General features: G+C 37.5%; 2 protein-coding genes across 15 annotated transcripts in view; both read left to right on the top strand.

The window, feature by feature from the left end:
• CCDC7 (coiled-coil domain containing 7) overlaps nt 1-13938 on the top strand; it is a 122458-nt gene extending 108520 nt beyond the window's left edge. For all 10 annotated transcript variants that reach the window (XM_072651944.1, XM_072651945.1, XM_072651943.1 and 7 more), the window contains one exon: nt 13822-13938. Coding sequence is in view for 2 of the 10 variants with exons in the window: in XM_072651952.1 (XP_072508053.1) it covers nt 13822-13828 (7 nt within the window). In the remaining 8 variants the exon portion in view is untranslated. The remainder of the gene's footprint in view (nt 1-13821) is intronic.
• Nucleotides 13939-14033: 95 nt separating this feature from the next.
• The window catches only part of LOC140532881 (uncharacterized), a 44325-nt gene continuing 38560 nt past the window's right edge, over nt 14034-19798 (top strand). For 3 of the 5 annotated variants that reach the window (XM_072651959.1, XM_072651960.1, XM_072651962.1), the window contains exons 1-2: nt 14034-16048; nt 18451-18659. In XM_072651959.1, coding sequence (XP_072508060.1) covers nt 16006-16048; nt 18451-18659 — 252 coding nt within the window. In that variant the 5' untranslated portion in view covers nt 14034-16005. Of the gene's footprint in view, nt 16049-17035; nt 17134-18450; nt 18660-19798 lie in introns of all 5 variants that reach the window. The other 2 variants (XM_072651961.1, XM_072651963.1) reach the window with 2 other exon arrangements.

The raw sequence follows: 19798 nt of genomic DNA on the forward strand, positions 1-19798 counted from the left end.
AAAATGAAATATTATTTGATCCTAAAATCCATAGGTAGCCACTGGAGTTTATTGAGTAGGGGGATGGCATGGTTATACCTGCACTTGAAAATTACTTTGGCATTTGAAATATAGATTGGAGTAGGGAGAGACTTGAGTTTGGAGACCAATGAGGAGGTCATTGTTTAGGTGAGAGTGGATGGGGGCTTGATAGGGCATGTACGTGAGAGATGTGGAGCTAGAAATGACATGGTCTGACAACTGGTTGGATATTTGGATGTGGGGTGAGAGAAAATGAAGAGTCCAGATGATACTAAGTCTGTGATAACTTGGGGGACTAGGAGGATGATGTTGACCTCAACAATAATAGGGCAGTTTGGAAGATGAGTAGTTTTGGGGGGTTAGGGGTAAGGCCACAGAAAGTAATATCATCTATGATTCAGATCGCAATCCATCCATGTTTATCCTTTGTGACTCACTCTGTCCCATCCAAAATTGAAAGAGGGAAGTGGGGCTCTTTCTTAGGTCATTGCCCTAGAGTTCAGAACCCACCCTCCAAGATGTGGCTGTTGCAGTCACAAGATGATCTGAGGGGCAAAATTTTCCCTATGATACCTCCTAGGAAGCTGTGGGTAGGAGTTCAGGCTATATTGGCTATGTGGGTCTGGCACTAGGCTTAAAAGGCACAAGGTTAGTAGCTTGCACAGCAGGGGAAGGGGGAGGAATGTTGGGGCATAAGGGAAGGTGTAGCTGTATTGTTGATAAGTCCCATGACTGGCTTTTGGCTCTGTTTTGGATATTTTATCAAAAGTGGGATGGGACTTTCCCCCCCATGATTACATATCCATCACAGTAGATCATATTCTTTCTATAACTTAAAAGATAAGTCTTAATTGCATTATGGCAAAGGAGATAATAGACCTTCCTGCTTTTTGAGAACTAACTAGTATCAGAGGTGGGATATGAACCTGTCTTCATTTTGCCAGGGTGCTAGTAACAATATAGAAGTGAAAATAGAGAAAGAGAAAAGATGAGAATTGTAGCGAATAGAAAGAAAGACAAAGATGTAGCACAAAACTGCAAAGCCCACACACATGGTGCCAGGAAAGAGAAGTGGGGTCATCTTCCAATATTTATTTCATCAGAGTAAGACCCTGTATGTGCAGGTAAGTCAGAGCTGGAAAAAAGCTTGTAGTTAGGGCTTAGCAAATTTGCTTTTGTAGTGCCTGGGAATACCTTCTAACTTATGTGGTTGAAGTCTCAGAGAGGGCTACCTCAGGTTCAAGGGACTCTGTGGGTCTGGAGTTCATGAGCCTTCATTGATATGTTGACTTTTAAGTTAACAAGAGAACACAATTAGTTCCTGCTAATTACTTGCTATTTATGGCAATTGTTGCCTAACTACACATGTAGTTTTTGCTGGATATGGCTAGACACATCTTCACCAGGCATGCTGGACTTCTAGGTTGTAAGCTCATGACTTCAGATGAAGTCTTTGAATATCTTTTCTTCATGAGTGGACTCTACAGTGTTCTTTCAGTTCAAAAACAAAAACAAAGTCAAAAGGATGAAAATGTGAAATATCTCATTGGGAAAACAATTAACCTAGAGAATAGATCAAGGAGAGATAATTTAAGAATTATTGTCCTACCTAAAAGCCATGATCAAAAAAAGAACCTTGATATCATATTTCAAGAAGTCATCAAAGAATACTGCCCTGATATCTTAGAACTAGAAGGCAAAATAGAAACTGAAAGAACCCATTAATTGCCTCCTGAAAGAGATCCCAAAATGTAAAGTCCCATGCAAATTGCAGCCAAATTTTGGAGCTTCCAGAAAATATTGATTGAAAGCAGTCAGAAATAAATCATTCAAACACCTTGGAGCCACATTCAAAAACACAAGATTTAGTAGCTGCCATGGTAAATGGGAGTGCTAGATGGCACAGTAGAAAGACTGGCCAGCCTGGAATTAGTGAAACTCATCTTTCTGAGTTCAAATCTGGCCTCAAATATTTGTTAGCTGTGTGACCTTGGGAAAATCATGTGACCCTGTTTGTCTCAGTTTCCTCATCTGTAAAATGAGCTGGAGAAGGAAATGGCAAAGCAATCCATAATCTTTGTCAAGAAAACTTCAAATGTGGTCAGAAAGAGTTGAACACGACTGAAATGACTGAACAAAAACATCAAGGACATAAATGAAAAAACATGTTAAAGAAGGAAGTCTATTACATATATATATGTATATATACATGTGTATATATAAAACGCTGGATTTCAAACTATATTACAAAGTGTTACTCATCAAAACAATCTGTTGCTGAGAGTAGTTGAGCAGTGGAATATAGTAGGTATACAATATTCCAAAGAAAATGACGATAGTAACTTATAGTTTGATAAACCCAAAGATCCAAGGTTTTGGGACAACGACACACAAATATTTGACAAAGACTGCTGGGAAAACTGGAAAGTAATTTGGCAGAAAATAGGCATAGACCACCATCTTACACTGTCTACCAAGTTAAGGTCAAAATGATTTAGATATGAAGGGTGACATCAAAAGCAAATTAGAGGAGGGTGGGAAAAAAAAATTACCTGTGAGATCTATGGATAAGAGAAGAGCTTATGACCAAACAAGTGATAGAGAAGATCAAGGGAGGTAAAACGGAGAATTTTGATTCTATGAAAACTGAAAAAACTAAAAAGTTTTTGCACAGACAAAACCAATGCAGTCAAAATTAGAAGAAAAGGGGAAAGAATTTTTGCAACTACTGTCTGTGATAAAGTCCTCATTTCTAAAATATATAGAGAACTGAGTCAAATACAAGAGTACAAGTCATTCCCCAATTGATAAATGGTCAAAGGATATGAACAGGCAACTTTCAGAGGAAGAAATTAAGAATATCTATAGTCATATGAAAAAATGCTGCAAATCACTATTGATTAGAGAGATGCAAATCAAAACAACTCTGAGATACCACATCACATCTATCAGGAAGATAATAAATGTGGGAGAGGATGTGGGAGAGTTGGAACACTAATTCGTTGTTGGTGGAGCTGTGAGCTGAACCATTCTGGAGAGCAATTTGGAACTATACCCAAAGGGCTACAAAAATGTGCATACCGTTTGACCCAGCAATATCATTTCTAGGATGTATCCCCAAGAGATCATAAAAATGGGAAAGGGTCCCACATGTACAAAAATATTTACAGTAGCATTCTTTATAGTGGCCCAAAACTGGAAATCAAGGGGATGACCATCAATTGGGGAATAGCTGAATAAATTACGGTATATGAATGTAATGGAATACTATTGTGCTATAAGAAATGATGAACAGGAAGATGTCAGAGAGGCCTGGAAAGACTTCTATGATCTGATGCTGAGGGAAAGGAGCAGAACCAGGAGAACTTTGTACACAGCAACAACCACAGTGTGCGAGGACTTTTTCTGGTAGACTTAGAATTTCATTGCAATGCAAGGATTTAAAAAATTCTCTATGGTCTTTTAAGGCAAAATGCCTTCCACACCCAGAGAAAGAACTATGGAATTCAATCGCAGATTGTAGCAGATCATTTTCTTTTGTATTATGTCTTGGTTTGTTATATGATTTCTCCCATTCATTTTAATTCCTCTATACAACATGACTATGAATGTGTATTTGAAATGTATTTAATAGGAATGTATGTGTAGAACCTATATTAAAATGTAGGCTGTCTCGGGGAGGGAGAGGGGGACTAGGGGGGAGAGACGGAGAGGGAGGGAAAGAAAATATCTAGGTTGTATGGTAGTGATTGTGGAACGCTGAAAATAAACAAACAAACAAACAAATAGGTAAATAAATAAGAAAAGCAAGAAACTGGGGAAATTTTTTTTTACTGCAATAAAGACCTCATTTTGCAAATATATAGTATAAATATTATTTTATAATGTAGTATAATATAATACATATATAATGTGTATACATATTATATATGTATATGTATAACGTAACATGTATATATAACATACATGATATAATACATATAAAATAAATACTGATATAAAATAAATATTGATAAAAATAAGACTCATTCCCCAATTGATATGTGGTCAAAGGGTATAAATAGCCTTTTCAAAAAGTCATATGAAAAAGTGAACTAAATTACTAATCAAGCAAGAGGCTCTTTAAGGGGCTATTTTAGGAAAGCAGTCATCCTTAGACATAGAACCAACAATAATACTGGAGTGTGTTTTGGAGGAGAAACTTTCATGTTTTTCTCCTGTCCTTACCTGTTTTATTTCCTTGAGAACCTTGGCTCCAAGGCCTGTCATTGCCAGTAAGAGATACCTCAGAAGTCAGGATATTTAGAGCAAATAGTAGAGACACTCACTACTAACAGTAGTTGGTGTCCTCAGGTTCATTAGTTTTTATTTGCACTAAACTTTCTGGGTCAGAGCCTTGGGCTTTTCCATCAGAGACCTCACCCTACTTTGTGGTGAATGTTCTTTGTACCTCCTAATTGTAATCCTTGAAACCTATTTGCCTAGGTACTGCAAAACAACTCCGAGGAATTCCCAAGTTTTCCAATTCCAAACCTCTTCTGTTCTCCTCTGTAAATTTGGCTGGTTAGTGAAAAGTCAAAGAGGCAGAAATAAGCCCTGGGGGAAAGACATTGGTGTCTTTTTCTTGACACTTTCTTGCCCTTTCACGTGTATTAAATTGCTTTGAGCTCACTTTTCCCTTTGGATTAAGGAGCCAGATAGATTGAGTAAATAAGACAGATTAAAAAGGGCCTCCAAATGATAAAATATTTTGATTTCCCTGTCAAGAGCAAGAGGCTTAAGTGGTATATTGCAGAACTAGTCATAAGATACTAAGAACTTGCCCTCACTGGAGAAGATGCCTAAACTTTCATGAAAAGAGGGAATAATCTGATAGGGACTGGGGATTTAGGAAGAAGATCCCTTCATGTCACAGGGGTTCAGAAATTTGGGAGTTCAGGGAATTTGGAAATTTGGACACTAAGGAAGACAAAAAAATTATTAAAATTTATGTCAGCAAATCAATCAACAAATATTTTTTTATTCCAGTTATAACATATGATCTCCGCCTCCCAAGAATTTATGACCTATTTGGGGGGAAAACACAAGAAAATAGTACTAACATTAGGGTGGTGACTTCTGATCTCATTGGTATAGGGAACACTCAGATGAGGAAGCTATCAGTGCAAATCAAAACTTTCTCTGCAGCTCATAAGTTTAGAGAGACATCTAGAACACGAAGAGATTAAATCAGTTGTCCCAGGTCACACAGTTCTTTAAGAGGCACGAGTTCACCTCAGGTCTTCCTGCTTCCAAATCCAGCTTTCTCTCCACTGTGCCATGCTGTCATATAAGTGTCATATAACATATGCCATATAACTAATGATGCTAGGCAGCAAATTCTATCAGTAACAAATAAAGGATGGCTCTAGTAAGGGCTCTAGGAATGCAGAAGAGGAAGCCTCTTTTGATGTGTCCAGAGAAGGTTTCAAAGAAGAGGTGAAATCTGAGCTGAGTCTTTACAGATGGGTAGGATATGTGTGTGTCTCTATTATATATGTATGTATACACATGTATATATGATACATATATGTGCACATATAGACACATGCATGCATTTATTTGTGTATACACACATGTACACATACACGTATGGAAAATTAGATTTTGTGCTACATATACACATACATATATCATACTCACATATATAGATATGCATATATAGGTATTCCATAAATACTTATTAAATACATGTTGTGTTCTAGGCATTGTGCTAAACATTTGAGTTACAAAGGAAAAGAAATGAGAACTGTCTCTATCCTCAAAGAAATCTCTGATAATCTATAAAAAGTAAATATTATACCCTGGTGGTCATTATTCTGCTGATGCTGTATTTGGCTTAAAATTCATATGTTTTGGCTTCATCCACAAACAGACTGAGACTATCCCATGAAGATTCTGAGAATGGCATTACATCAAAATCTGAGGAGATTCTAGAGAGCTGTGTGTTGGGAAAGAAATGTCTTGCCAGTCATCCTCTTACCTTATAGTGACAGTGAAGTAGATACTTCCTCAATTATCCTGTCAGTTTTCATATTAACTGAGGCAGTGTCATGCAGTAGAGAGCGTGTTGGATTTGGAGTCAGAGGTCCTGGTTCAAATACTAACTCTTCCACTTACTCTGTTTGACCTCAGATAAATTACTTTTTCTGAGCCTCAGGTTTCTCCTTTATTCTAATGCTTTTTTTTTTCTACCTCTAAAGCTAGGATCCTATGACTTTGTATTCATCCCTATTAAATTTCTCATTAGATTAGGCCCAGCATTCTAGTTCAGGGGTGGGGAACCTGTGGCCTCGAAGCCATATATGGCCTTCTACGGTCCTTGAGTATTACAAATTTTACAGAATAAATCCTTTTATTAAGGAAATTTGTTCTGTGAAGTTTGGATTCAGTCAAAAGACCATACTTGAGGACCTAGAAGGCCACATGTGGTCTCGAGGCTACAGGTTCCTCATCCCTGTTATAGATTATCAAGATGATATTAATTTGAGAAATGAAAAAGGTTATATTAAAAGTGGGAAAACCCTCCAACCAATCTCCCACTACTCCTACCCTCAAGGAATCATTGCAAGACAATACATCACATACAAAAATCACAATTTGAGGGCTGACTTCAGTGGCCATCTTGTATGACCACTGACTGAAAGGAATTGTCACTGTAACAGAACAATGTGAATGTCAGGGATACGTTCATTTTGGGTTTGGGTCTTGAAAATAAGGCTGTGACTGTGGAGAAAAGGGTGGAGGGCACTTGGTCATTGGAGTTTCCCATCCAGGTTGGATGAAGCTAGGAAAGCAATCCATGTGAATATATTTGTATATATACACATAATATACACACACATATGTGTGTATATGTATGCATGAAGCTAGGACAGCAATCTACATCACAATTCACACATGCACACATATACACCCATACACATATATTTATGGGGGTGGGGAATATTCAACTTAGTTAGTTCCTACTAAGTTCCAACTAATCAAGATGAATGAAAGGGACTATTTTTATGATGGCTTTAGTATTCATTGTTGAGTTTTCAGATGTGACATCAGAAAGATTACAAGTTTTAACCTAGAAAACTTTTACCCTTGTCTATATATATACTTATATCAAAGGATTTTTTATTTCAGAACTGTGGTCAAGGAAACCTAGTCATTTTTTGTTTATATTGCTCCTCTGGGTTGGAAAGTGTTTGAAAACTTTGATCCTAAATTTATAAAGCATTAAAGCCAGAGCTAATGGATATACCATACCATTTTCAGCTAAATTCTCTAAATTTATGGTACTTACCAACTTGTGAAAGACCAGTCACTCAGCTTCTTAAGGAATAATGACTTTTGAAGCTCTGGTCTACATGAGGAAAGTATAAAAAAATGGAGAGCAAGGGAGATAAAGTGGCTTTCTTTTTCTTTCTCTGTAGGCCTAAATCACATATAGGCAAGGGCATGCAGCTGGCAAGTAGTATCTGCATAATTAGCATCACGTCCTATCACCTTGTTATTGTCTGGGGGTAGAGTGGGACACTTGATTACTTGTTTTTCCATTAACTAAGGCTAAAGAAGCTCTTTGTAAAATTTCTGTTGGGTTCACAAAATATCTAACGAGGTGAGATAAGTTTTGGGGTAGAGAGTGTAATATAGAAACTTCTACTGAGTGGGAGCAGTTAACATGTCATAATAGAGGAAGGCACCATGCCTATCCCAACCCAACCAGTAAGAGGTCTGAAGGGTACTCACATGCTTGGCTCAAAGAGAAGATCTTCCAATTGGTTATTCCCTTTTTAAAGGTCTGCTGAGTCATTGGTTTCTCTTAGTCTTCTCCAAACAGTTTACAGATCCCTTCCTCATTCTGGATGATCTCTCCTCATCTGGGCTTTGAAACATACTCTTTAGTTTCTCCTACCTCTCTAATTGCTCTTTCTGTTTCTTTCACTGGCTTAACATCTTTTTCCACATCCTGAATGTGAGTGTTCTCCAAAGTTCCTTCCTTTTCTTTTTTATCTTTCTCTTGATAATATCATATACTCCCACTTGCCATCTCCATGTAGTTGTCCTCCAAATCCATATCAACAGCTCTGAACTATCATACTCCCATGTTGAACTGGCTGCAGAATGTCTCCACTGGATGGGGGCTGCCATGTCCAATTCAGCATGTCCATTATCCTTCTTCAAAGCTATTTACTCCTTTTGGTTTTACTGTTTCAGGATTTGCACTTAATGTTTGAGTTAGGATCATCTTCAATTATTTCCTTCCTCTTGCCTATTGTATCTGGTCATTTGTCAACTAGTTTAGATGCTGTCCCTGCAACATTCTTCCCATCAGTATGTTCCTCTTCTATTCCAGCCTCCTCTACTTCTCTACAAGTCTTCATTGGGCCTGGATTATGGCCATAGGCTCATAACAGGTCTTCCCACTTTTCTTCTTCCCTTTCTACAATTCATCCTTTTCATTTCTGTCGGGCATTTCTTCTTTCTTGATTGTTCTTGTAATTTCACTTCCTTGTTTAAAAACTTCCTTGTTGATTGAATTGCAGGACTTTGCTGTTGGAAGAGACCAGATCCTCTAGTCCATCCTCTTCATTTAACCATCTCCTTAATGAAGTCTTCTATGACCCCTGCCCTGACCTTACAGATCAGTTCCTTATCTGCATAACCTCTTCTCAGTTGGATTCAGAAACACTGTACTCTGCCCTTTCTCTAACCTCTCTAATTGCTCTTTCTGTCGGCTTGACAAGTAGACGCTGACCTTCCCCTGTCCTCGCCTCCCAAACCCCACATAGCCAGAGTTTCCCTTATGTTCTCAGGGATCATTTTGATCTATATTTATCTGTATATTTATCATGCCCCATTCCTAGACAATAATAAAATTTCATTTAGGCAAATACAGTTTGAGGCAGTGTGATACAATGGAAAGAGTTTTTGACTTAGTCATGGAGACTAAGTTCAAATCCCATCTTAGAACACTTACTAGCAGTGTGACCCTGGTTAAGTCACTTATCCTCTCTGAGCCTTTGTTTCCTTATTTATTAAATGGGGAGGGGTTAGGTTAGATCACTTCTAAGGTCTTTTCCAGCTCTAAATTTGTAATCCCATCTGTAATTTAAACTTGTATTGCACCTAGCATCATACTCTGGGCAGCCAGGTGATGTAGTGGATAGGGTATTGGACCTGGATTCCGAAGACCTGAGTTCAAATCTAGTGTCAGACACTTGCTAGCTGTATGACTCTGGGCAAGTCATCTAACTGTTTACCTCAGTTTCCTCATCTGTAAAATAAGCTGGAGAAGGAAAAGGAAAAGAAACTGCTCTAGCATCTTTGCTAAGAAAACCCCAAAGGGGTTTTCATGAACTGAAAACAAACAAAAAAAAACCCCCACTATGCTCTACACAGGTGCCTGTTAAATCTTTATTTAGTTGAATTGACTCTAACTGGAATCTTAGTGTTTCTGATTCTGTACCTCAGTTCAACTCAGCAAACATTTGTTACTGGCCTACTGTGTTCAAAACAATATGCTATGCCTTGGGAATACAGAGGCAAAAATTAAAAAGTGCCACCCCCACCCAAGAAGTAGATTATGTTCTACTGAAATCTCCTCCACATTATCCCTGACAAAAGTCAACAAGCTTCATAATTCTTTTTTCCAGGCTAAATATTCCCATATGTCATGGTGCCCAGTCCTCTCACTCTTGTGGTCATCTTTCTCTAGATGTGGTACCCAGAAGAGGGTGCAGTACTTGTGATCTTATCATGGCAAAATATAAAAGGACAATCACCTACTACAACTTTTATTAGTTCATCTTTTTTTTCCAGACAGTTTTCCCTGAATAGATTGTTAGGCTGATTTCCCATAATCTGGGAGCTCTGTGAAGAAGCTCTGTAATGTGCTGGGGCTTGAGGAAGTCAGTACAATTATGACCTATAAATAGGGACATCAGGAAGCTCTCATCAACTATGGAGAACCTGTTTTTCCATTGGGACCTTGTGCAAGGCATCTTCCATAATAAGAATGAACATTTCTCCTTGTTTTATATCTTTCCTGATATTGATAATTAAATCAGAGCCATTAAACAAAGCTATCTCGGCATTTATAAAGAAATCTTATATGATTTTAACATGAGAGATTCTTGGTTGGAGGAGAACCTCTAGGATTCTGTTTTGCTTTACCAAGATAAGTCTTTTTTTTTGAAAATAAACGATAAACCAAATGGACTATTGTTTTCTCTATACCTTTTCATTAATTGCATAATTGTAGTGATCTGAATACAGTTGCAGGAATGCAGGACCAAGGTAGGCAGTTCTTCCTGCTTCCCTCCATTTGCTGAAAGAAACTAGGTGATCTACATTGCATTAGTCCAGGGATATGTTGGTCATCAAGTATAATTTTATTCACATGAACTTAAATGTCAGGCAGGCTTGGGGTGAAGTTCAGAAGACAACTTTGATTTGATTTCATTGTGTGGGCTTGGTGTCCCTGGGAGTCTGACTCATGAAAGAGGTGGCAGCTGACAACAGTGGTGGGCTCTTGTTTTTCTCTGTGCTGTGAGTTGGTGATACATCTCATTGACTGACCTTTTTCTCCGTTGAGATATAAACAGCTGGTGCCTAAGCTGCTTTTTCTGCTCAGTTGCAAGGTGCTGTCATTGGTTGGTTGTCAAGAAAGAAAGAAATTCTAAGATATCAGAGCATTGTTGAAATAATTGACCATGGGATTTAGGTAAAGAGGCAGATGAAGCAAAATTGGACCTAATGGGCTGAGTCTATAGGGAAGGATTCAAAGGATTACGGGTTGTGATAAAGGTGAAGAACAAATTCAGTAGGGTATGGGAGAGATAGAATAATAGGATATTTGAGACTTTTCTTGGTGGCTGAACTAGGATTTGCCTTTCACTGCTACAGGGTAAGAATCAACAGAAAAGTTAAGAAAATTTAGTTGAAAATCAGAGTTCTGAAAGCCATCTCCATTAGAAAAAGTTTGAAGATTCACCATAAGTAATAATTAAGAATCAACAATCCATGGACAGAGTACTTTTACTAAATAGTACTTTTGTGGCCTGAATAAATTGATGTAGTTTCCAAAGGGTGCCTAATATAACTAGGATTATCCAGTAGAAGAATCTGACAACATCCATCCCATTCATTCATCACTCAGTAAAACAGCGTGGCGTGCAGGAAATGTTTCTGGCCTAGAAGTTTGGAAGCATAAGTTCTGCTGCTGCCTCGTTCCCCAATTAGTTGTGTGAACTTTCCTAGAACAGTTTTTCTATATAATCAGTAGGATACTTGAGATTATCTTTAGAAACCCTTTCAGTTCTGAAATTCTATAAGTAAGTTATATTGATTGGCTGATGATAATTGCTACCCTAAATGAAAAGTGTTATGAGTTCTAGAGTCTTCCAAATGAGCTGATATAAATATTTTGTGTTTATCATGTATATTTTTAAAATTCACTTTAGTTTTATTGTCTTTTTTGCACGCTGCAAATATCAAAATAGCAGGAAGAAGGTAAAAAAAAAATTCATTACCGTTTCCATTCCTCCCCTCACATTTCCTTCCATTCCCCCATCAAAAATAAAGGATGGCAGTAGTCATTCCCATCATGGTTTAAAATTGTTTGAATTACATCATTATCTACCACAGTCATTTACTTGGGGAGGAGCTCTTAATCAGAGAAGGCAAAGAGGTGAAGATTTTTTTAGAAAGCTAAGTTAAAAAAATGATATTGAAGAGAAGAAGCTTCTTGGCTTCTTAGTAAAACTGAAGTGCAGTGGTCAATATAAACACTAAATTGGAGAAATTCAGCTGAATTCAAAATCTCTCTGGACCACCTACCAAGAAGAATGACTTGGGGGAGCGCGTTTCAGTGGACCAAAGATCTCAGTGATGTGTATTTGTAATCCCTGCGATGCGTATTGCTACTTATTTATGTCCTTTCTATACTCTTGTCTTCTTATAATCTTCCATTCAATATCAATATTTGTTTTGTTAATTTTTGCCTTTTACTTATTTTCAAACTCCACCTCCTGTAATACATAGACTTTCATAGGCATCCCCCACCTCCCTACATTGTCATACCCTACACCTCATAGCCCTCTTTTTTTTTTCCTGCTTTCTCAATGCAGCTGAACACTTTAGCCCTTTTCATTTATATCCTTCCTCTTTATTGGTGAGTAAATTTTACTTGGCAGATGCCTACTGGTTTATGAACCTACGTAAATGTCGTCACTCTTACATTTCTAAGTTACTAAGTTACTATATCAGAGTATTAGAAAATCTTGCCCCTGAGAGGTTTACTCTTCCACAAATATTCTGTCAGTGCTTCCTACTGTTAGCTTGGATAATTAAGCATTGATGTATCTTAAGCATTTATATATTATCTTTGTAGGACTTCAGAGTTTTAGAAAAAATACTAAAGAATATTTATTTCTCTGCATATTATTCGCCTACAAAAGTTCAAGAATTGCTGACCTAATCAGGTTTGATGAGAATTAAGTGATGATCATTCTACTGATCATGGTCAGAATTTAAGAAATACTCTACTCAGTGCCTTAAGAGTTATTTTTTATTTTAATATATTATATGCTATTCTAGTCTCAGGAAAATAAGATTTGGATTTATTCCCTTGTCATAATGAAACTTATTTGGTGAATGCATTTCTTGTCGTTTCCCTCTTTATTGCCTTGTATTTTTGTGCCAGCCTTAAAATGAACAGGTGGAAAGACAAAGAAAACAATTCATAATATGTAGACAAAGAGTAGTCATGAAGACATTTAACTATTGTGTAAATATAAATAAATATGACATTGGAATGTTCACTATGATCTGATGGTATGGTATCATACAAATTCAAGCCAGTCTCTGTAATGACAGTGAAATATTGGCTTTGAACCTAATGGAGATGAAAACCTTGACTTCACTCCATCTGTTGGAGGATAATTTGTATAGCTGCCACATCCAATTTATGAAAGTAATTCATGTCAATGATTGATTTGAGAGGAAGATACTTGACATTTCTCTATATAACATACATAGATTTTCCATAAGGATAGACCATAGCACTTAGAGAAGCCATTGTAGCAGTGAAAAATTGGCACTATTGAATGTTAGGCATTTGTTCTTTTATGTTTGGTGACATGAATTACCAAAACCTATAGTATAGTAGCTATTTCAAAAGTGCTTTTAAGATGCCCTACACATTGTGTTTACGTTAAAATGGCTTCAACATAATCAGTTCTCTGAATTTCGTCATGAAGTCATTGCCGGGCACTGTACGGTCATAGTGAGATTACACTGAACAGCTGCCACCTTCATTGTATGAGTGCTTGGGAATGTCTCCCTGTGGAGCTAGGATGGTGAAAAAGTTGCCAAGAGTGTAAGTTGCTGCCATTGCTAGTACTCATAAATTTCTGTAGAATTTTTAAGTCACAATATTTAAGTCATTTTATTGGAAATGATGGGATTGGGGCAGATGGGAGAGAGTGTAATGCAGAAAGATCAGGGGTAAGGGGTAAGAGGTGGAGTGAAGGATACTAGGTACAGAAGGAACCATATCATTTCATATACAGCTTGTCCTTACAATGTTTTATTAAGTTTATGATTCTTAGTCTTATTCATGTAGATTATTTCAAAATTCCTACACAGTGTTCATTTATGGTGCCTGAGAGAAGCAGTTGAATATTACTAAATAAGATAAAATTTCAGAAAATTTAAGCACAATGAAACAATATTATTCACCAAAATTTATTTTGGATTACTCCTTAGATCCTAATAGAATTTCTGGAATACTTTGGAAAGTCTTTCAAACCTGCAGAGAGTGGAAGAGCCCCACTTCAAAGATGCATGGTGTTGCTGTGCAATAAAGTACAATTGTTTAAGCTTTACAACATTTAGCAATTTATTTGGTTACCGTGAATGAGGTACTGGCAGAGATTTAAACAAACTCAGATTAATTTCAGACAGTCAAAGGTTGCATGTGACATGTAGAGTATTTCATCACTTCACTACTTGAAGAGTTCATGAGTTCATTGGTGTGGGGACCCCACCCACGGCTGCAGATCCTGATCCTTCCTGCCTTAGAGATAGTCTTTAGGGTTAATAAGATGCAACACCTTGTTGTATTTCCACCCCTCTGGTGGTAAAACACACACACACACACACACACACACACACACACACACACACCGTATCAAAGTTACTAAAAGGGTGGTATTTTGAAAGGGATATTTGACAGCTATGGAATTTAGCACACATTTTTCAAAAGACACATCTGTTGTTGGATAAATGTTCAAGTTCTACTCAGCTTTGCTCCTTCCACAGCTAAAGTCTATCTAGGGACTTCACTTTATGTGGATTGTTGGGTTAACTCTTCAGAATAAAAAGGGCTTAGATTCATATATAGTAATAGGATGACAAGGCACCTTTGGAGACTTTCCACTTTTAGCAATGATCATTCTCTACAAATGAAAATCTGTCAAGTTTTTGAAGACTCCAGAAGAAATGTCACCATCTCCCTAAATAATCCATTTGAAAGTGTAACAATTCTTATTGTAAGGAAATTCTCCCGATGTCTAGCATACTTTCCTTATGGTATAATTTAACTTCACTCTTATTGGTCCATGGTCAGGAGAGATGGAGAATAGCTGTTTAACCCTCTGACCTAAGAATTAAGCACAGAGCTGAAGATTTTAAGTAGTGCCTCAGTTTTTTTAAAAAAAGGTTAAGTAATAGTTAATTTAATCATTCCACTTTCCAAACCTTTCATTATCTTTTTGGTTGTTACTGAATCCTCCAAAGTTGAACACAACACTCCAGAGAAAAATCTGACCAGTTTGAGTATAATGGGACAACTATCAAATATTTACTCTCTTTTACATATCTCTGTTTGAGACTGGGAATTCACTGTCTTAGGCATGTATTGTGTAAAAAGAGTGCCTAATTATGGATTTCATTATCTTTTCCATTATGACTAGTCATTTTTTTTCTTGTGTACTGTATGTAGTTAGTTGTACTTAAGTAGTTCCCATCTTGTATTGGTGCAGCTTTATTTTTGCTCCCCAAATGGTATCACTTTACATTTAGTTTTTAAAGTAAATTTTATTGATCTCTTTTGTTTTTATATTGCCTAAATTTCCCCTGCTAATATTCTCCCCCTCCCTTATCCCCCCCTCAGAGCCAAACTATATCAACAAAGAATGTTTTTATTTTTGTTTTTAATGAATTTCTGCAACACTATTAGCATCAACAATTTAAAATCTGCTGTAAAAAACAGCAATTATGAAGGTTTTGAGGGGGTTGGATTAGGGATTGTGTGTGTAATTTGGAAAGTGACTAGAATTAATGGGAAAATTCCTGAGAAAGAAGGCTTCTGTCACAGGTTCTTTTTCTTTCTTGTAATAAAATGCTTCCACTAGGCGATATGGGTGGATCATCAGAATCATGACATTTCAGAAAAAGTCTGAAGATAGTTTTCGCTTGTGGACAATTTCCATCCTGCTTATCAACCCCTGGTGTCCTGATGAATTCAGAAATTAATTTCAGAATCCATCCAGTCTCTCACAGATACATACAGAGCAGCAAGAAATGCCACTCTCAGTGGAACCTAGTAGACAAGACCCAGGTTCCTGGACCCTGAGCAGGCGCAAGAGACACACATTCATGACCTAAGAAAGGAAAGGACTGGTTGCCAGGTGCTTCATGAGAAGACAATTCTTCCATAACCTCACTCACTTTATGTGCTCAGTTACTTACTCTGAAAGGAATTTCACAATCTGGCTTGAGGGGTGGTTAGGTTAGGTTAAGATAATCAGCAAGATGCTTAAAAAGGTGCGTCAATCAGTTAGCTACTGGATTCTGTAACTGTGGTAGTGGATGGTCAGCGCGGGCTGTTCTAGGCTCAACTTTGGATGATGTCTGACTGGGGGGTTGATGAGTTTGGCAAGAGTATAGATGGACACTACAAATATTAAACCAGGCAGGAGGAACTATGAAGGTGTGTATATATGGGTGTGGGGATGAGGTGGTCTGGTTGTTCAGAGACAAGTAAAAGTTGGGGATTGGAATATACAGAGTTTCCAAGGCCTGACTGGCTCCTCTGGGTGCTGGGTGAAAAGGTGGGTTGGAATTTCTCACGTGGTACTCAAGGTTGACCAGTTTGGTGTGGAGCAGAGTGAAACAGAGTGAGGGAAGGACCTAAGCCTCTAGGAACACTCAAATCCCTAACAAGGAGGGGATGAAAGAAGGCACAAAAGGAGAGGGATGTCCCTGGCCAAGTTGCTGAAGTTGGAGCAGTATGCCACGTCAGAGGTAACAGGTTCAGTGTGGGCTTCAGGGCCACTTAGCAACTTGAAAAGCTAATGGCAACCTGATCAGCGACTGCAGCAATCCCTAGTCTCATCCAAGAGATTTAGAATTTTTTTTTTTTGGTTTTCTTTTTTTTTTTCTCTTCCCTTATATCTACTTTTCTACTCTTTGTCCTTAAATCCATTTTTATGCTACCAGAGAGGATTTGGTGGAGGCTTTCTGCCATCCTTATACCACTTGTGTCCTAGGAGATTCTCTCACACTCTGGTCTTGGCAAAGTAGGTAGATAAGCCTGGCTGATGATTATGGGCAAATTTTTAAATCTCATCTTCTGTAGGAAGTCTTTCTTGATCCCCTTAACCTAGAGCTTTCCTTCTGTTGCTTATTTTCAGTTTAACCTGTGTATAACTTGTGTCCCTATTGGGTGTGAGATGGTCCTCAAAGGCAGGCACTGTCTTTTACCTTTCTTTGTATGCCCTCTGCTTAGCACAGAGCTGATGCTTAATGTTTATTCACTGATCATTAATTTAGAGTTTTAGTTATCCAATTTTAAACAAATATTGATCTGATATTATCAATTGGCTAATTAAACTTAATATTGCATCAATGCAGATGATATAAGATTGTTTGTTTAATGAAGACAGGCTGAATTTTAAAACTTGTCTATGGTCTTCAGCCAGGTTTGCCTACTTAAGACCATCATTGATCACCAGTACCAGAGTGGAAGATAACCTCTTAGGACACAGAAGAGTCTTCTGCAAAGGAGACTGAGGAGTAAGTGGGGTCACAAAAGTCTAGAGAAGAGAGACTATTAATAAGAAGAGGGTTATTTACAGTGTCAAAGGGTTCAGAAAGATCAAGAAGGATGAGGATTGGAAAGAGACCATTCAATTTGGCAGTTAAGAGATCATTAATTTGATATTCAGTTAAACAATTTCACATAAATGATGAGGTTGAAAGCCAGACTGTAGAGAGCTAAGAAGAAAGCAAGAGGAAAGAAAGTGGAGAGGCAGCTATTATAGCCAGTCTTTAGAAGGAGTTTAACCACAAAAGGCAGGAGAGATATGAAATGATCACTGAGATGAAATGGATGGACTAGATGAGGATTTTTTGAGGAGGGTGGAGACATGGGCATGTTTGTAAGCATTTAGAGAAGTAGACAGGGCAAGATTGAAGATAAGTGAGATGTGGGGATGATAGAGAGGGTGATCCATTGAAGACAGAAGGGTTTTCCTGGGCAAAGAGAAGAACCACGTTTTCATGGTGAGATAGGAAAAGAGTGGTAGAAGGCATGTAGGTGACATGAGGTTAAGAGGAAGGAAGAAGAGAGCTCTCAGTGAAAGGCCTTTTTTTTTTTCACTAAAATATGAGGCAAACTCTCAAATGAGAAGAAGACAACCTCTGTCTAGGATAGGGTTGGACATGCTCTCTCCTAATACTCTGACTCTATGGAATTCTAATAATTCTAAGACTGTGGAATCTGGGAGGTGACTGTACCATCTAGGGGTGGGATGGGGACTGAGTGACATGGGAAGAGGGAACAGATTCTGGGAAAAAAAAACTTGGCTTGGAAGCTAACTCTGAGAAGCTGTGAGTTCTTGTAGTGGCATAACTTCTGAGGACAGGTGGGGTGGGGAGTTCCCCTCTAAACTGGTGTGAAAAAAGGGAATGAGGAAGAAATGTAAATAAAGGACAGTTGCATCCTCCCACATTCCCCAATTTTTATCTCAACCCTTCATTGGGCCAATGTCTTCTTATCCATGTCTCCTTGTGAGGCTGTATCTATTTACATGATTGTAGTGTTTTAAGAATGGCTTGCTCCCAATTTTGTTACCATGGTTATCTTTTTTAGCAAGCATCCATTTAAATTTTTTTTCCTGCAAATTAAAGGATACTATAGGCAAGAATGCTTAATTAGCATTGTCTTAGATAATACACTGAAAATTTCAGTTTTAAATAAAAGTGTTCATATTTTCTTGGCTAATACTAGATGTTTTGTAATCCCAAAGGGCAGAGAAGAGATAGTATTTGTAGCTTATCTCTCTAAGAGGGTAAAAATGCATATAAAGAACTGAAACCATTATGTTACAGAAAACCCATCCCAGGCAGTCCTTAAGGAGAACAATGATAAATTATCCACCAAAGGAAAAAAAGTGCATTTTTATAAAGCTGTTAAAAGGAAAAAAAGAAAAATGATCAAAAAAGAAAAAAGGTCAATATCACTTGCACCTACAATTCCAGTCACTGAACGGCTCTCGCATCTTTCTGAACAAAAAGAGGCTGAAAATGATTCATCTAAGGTATAGTATAACGTAGAATTCCAGAACCTCCAAGTTGGAAGGGATCTCAGAGGCCATCCAGTCTAACACACACATGATCAGGAGACCCCTCTACAACATTCCCTACTAAGTTTATACTTGTAAAGGTGACTTCCTAGGTGAGGCAACCTATTCCCTCCTCAGTCCATTCCACTTTTGATTGGCTCTAATTATTAGAATGGAGGCAACTAGGTGGCTCAGTAAATAGAGCTCTGATCCAGCAGTCAGGAAGACCTGAATTAAAATCCGATCTCAAATACTCACTAGTTATGTGGACAAGTCATTTAACCTCTGCATTAATCCACTGGAGAAGAAAATGGCAAACTACTCCAGTATTTTTGCCAAGAAAACTCCATATGTGTCATGAAGAGTCAGATAAAACTAAACAACACTGTTAGAATATTCTACATTAGTATCATAATAATGCTTATTTTGCTATGAATTACAAAACACTTAAATATCTTGAATAAATATATAAATATACCTAATTTTAAAAAATGTCCATAGCTTCATATTCTAAATGAATAAAATTCCCTTTTCATTTTATAATTTTACTTTTAGTGTGTTCAGTGAGATGTCTGGAGATCTAAAGATTATGAAGTAATATCTCAATTAGTAATAAACTTAGTAATAACTTTCAAGGTAAAAGTTATTATTCCAATCCTAGTCTATTATGTCACAAAAAGTATCCAATATGATAATATTCTAAATAATATTTACATATTGTTAAAAGTGTTGTGAAAGTTTTTAAATAATCAGTCAAATAGAGCAGGTATGCCATCATACCAGAGGATGTAGGAGAAAGAAAACTGGGTTTTGAGGACTGGGATTCAAGTCCCCATTCTGCCATATGTCGTTGTCTGGATAACAAGTATGCTTATGTAGATAATAGGCTGAACTTTGGTGTGATTATGCATCTCCACGAGTAGGCTTTGCAGTATCCCGAGGCTAGATGCAGTTAGAACAGTGTCCAGCAGGAGCCTCTGTAGGAGATTGCCATTTATAAGGAAAAATCACTCTTTGACTTGGACTTTGGGTTATACATCCTCCCTGACAGTGGCCTTTGGTGTGCATAGATCTGCTTGTTTTATGCCTTGATATTAATAAATCATCACCATTGT

Source organism: Notamacropus eugenii, chromosome 3, assembly GCF_028372415.1.
Source record: "Notamacropus eugenii isolate mMacEug1 chromosome 3, mMacEug1.pri_v2, whole genome shotgun sequence".
Taxonomy (NCBI): Eukaryota; Metazoa; Chordata; class Mammalia; order Diprotodontia; family Macropodidae; genus Notamacropus; species Notamacropus eugenii.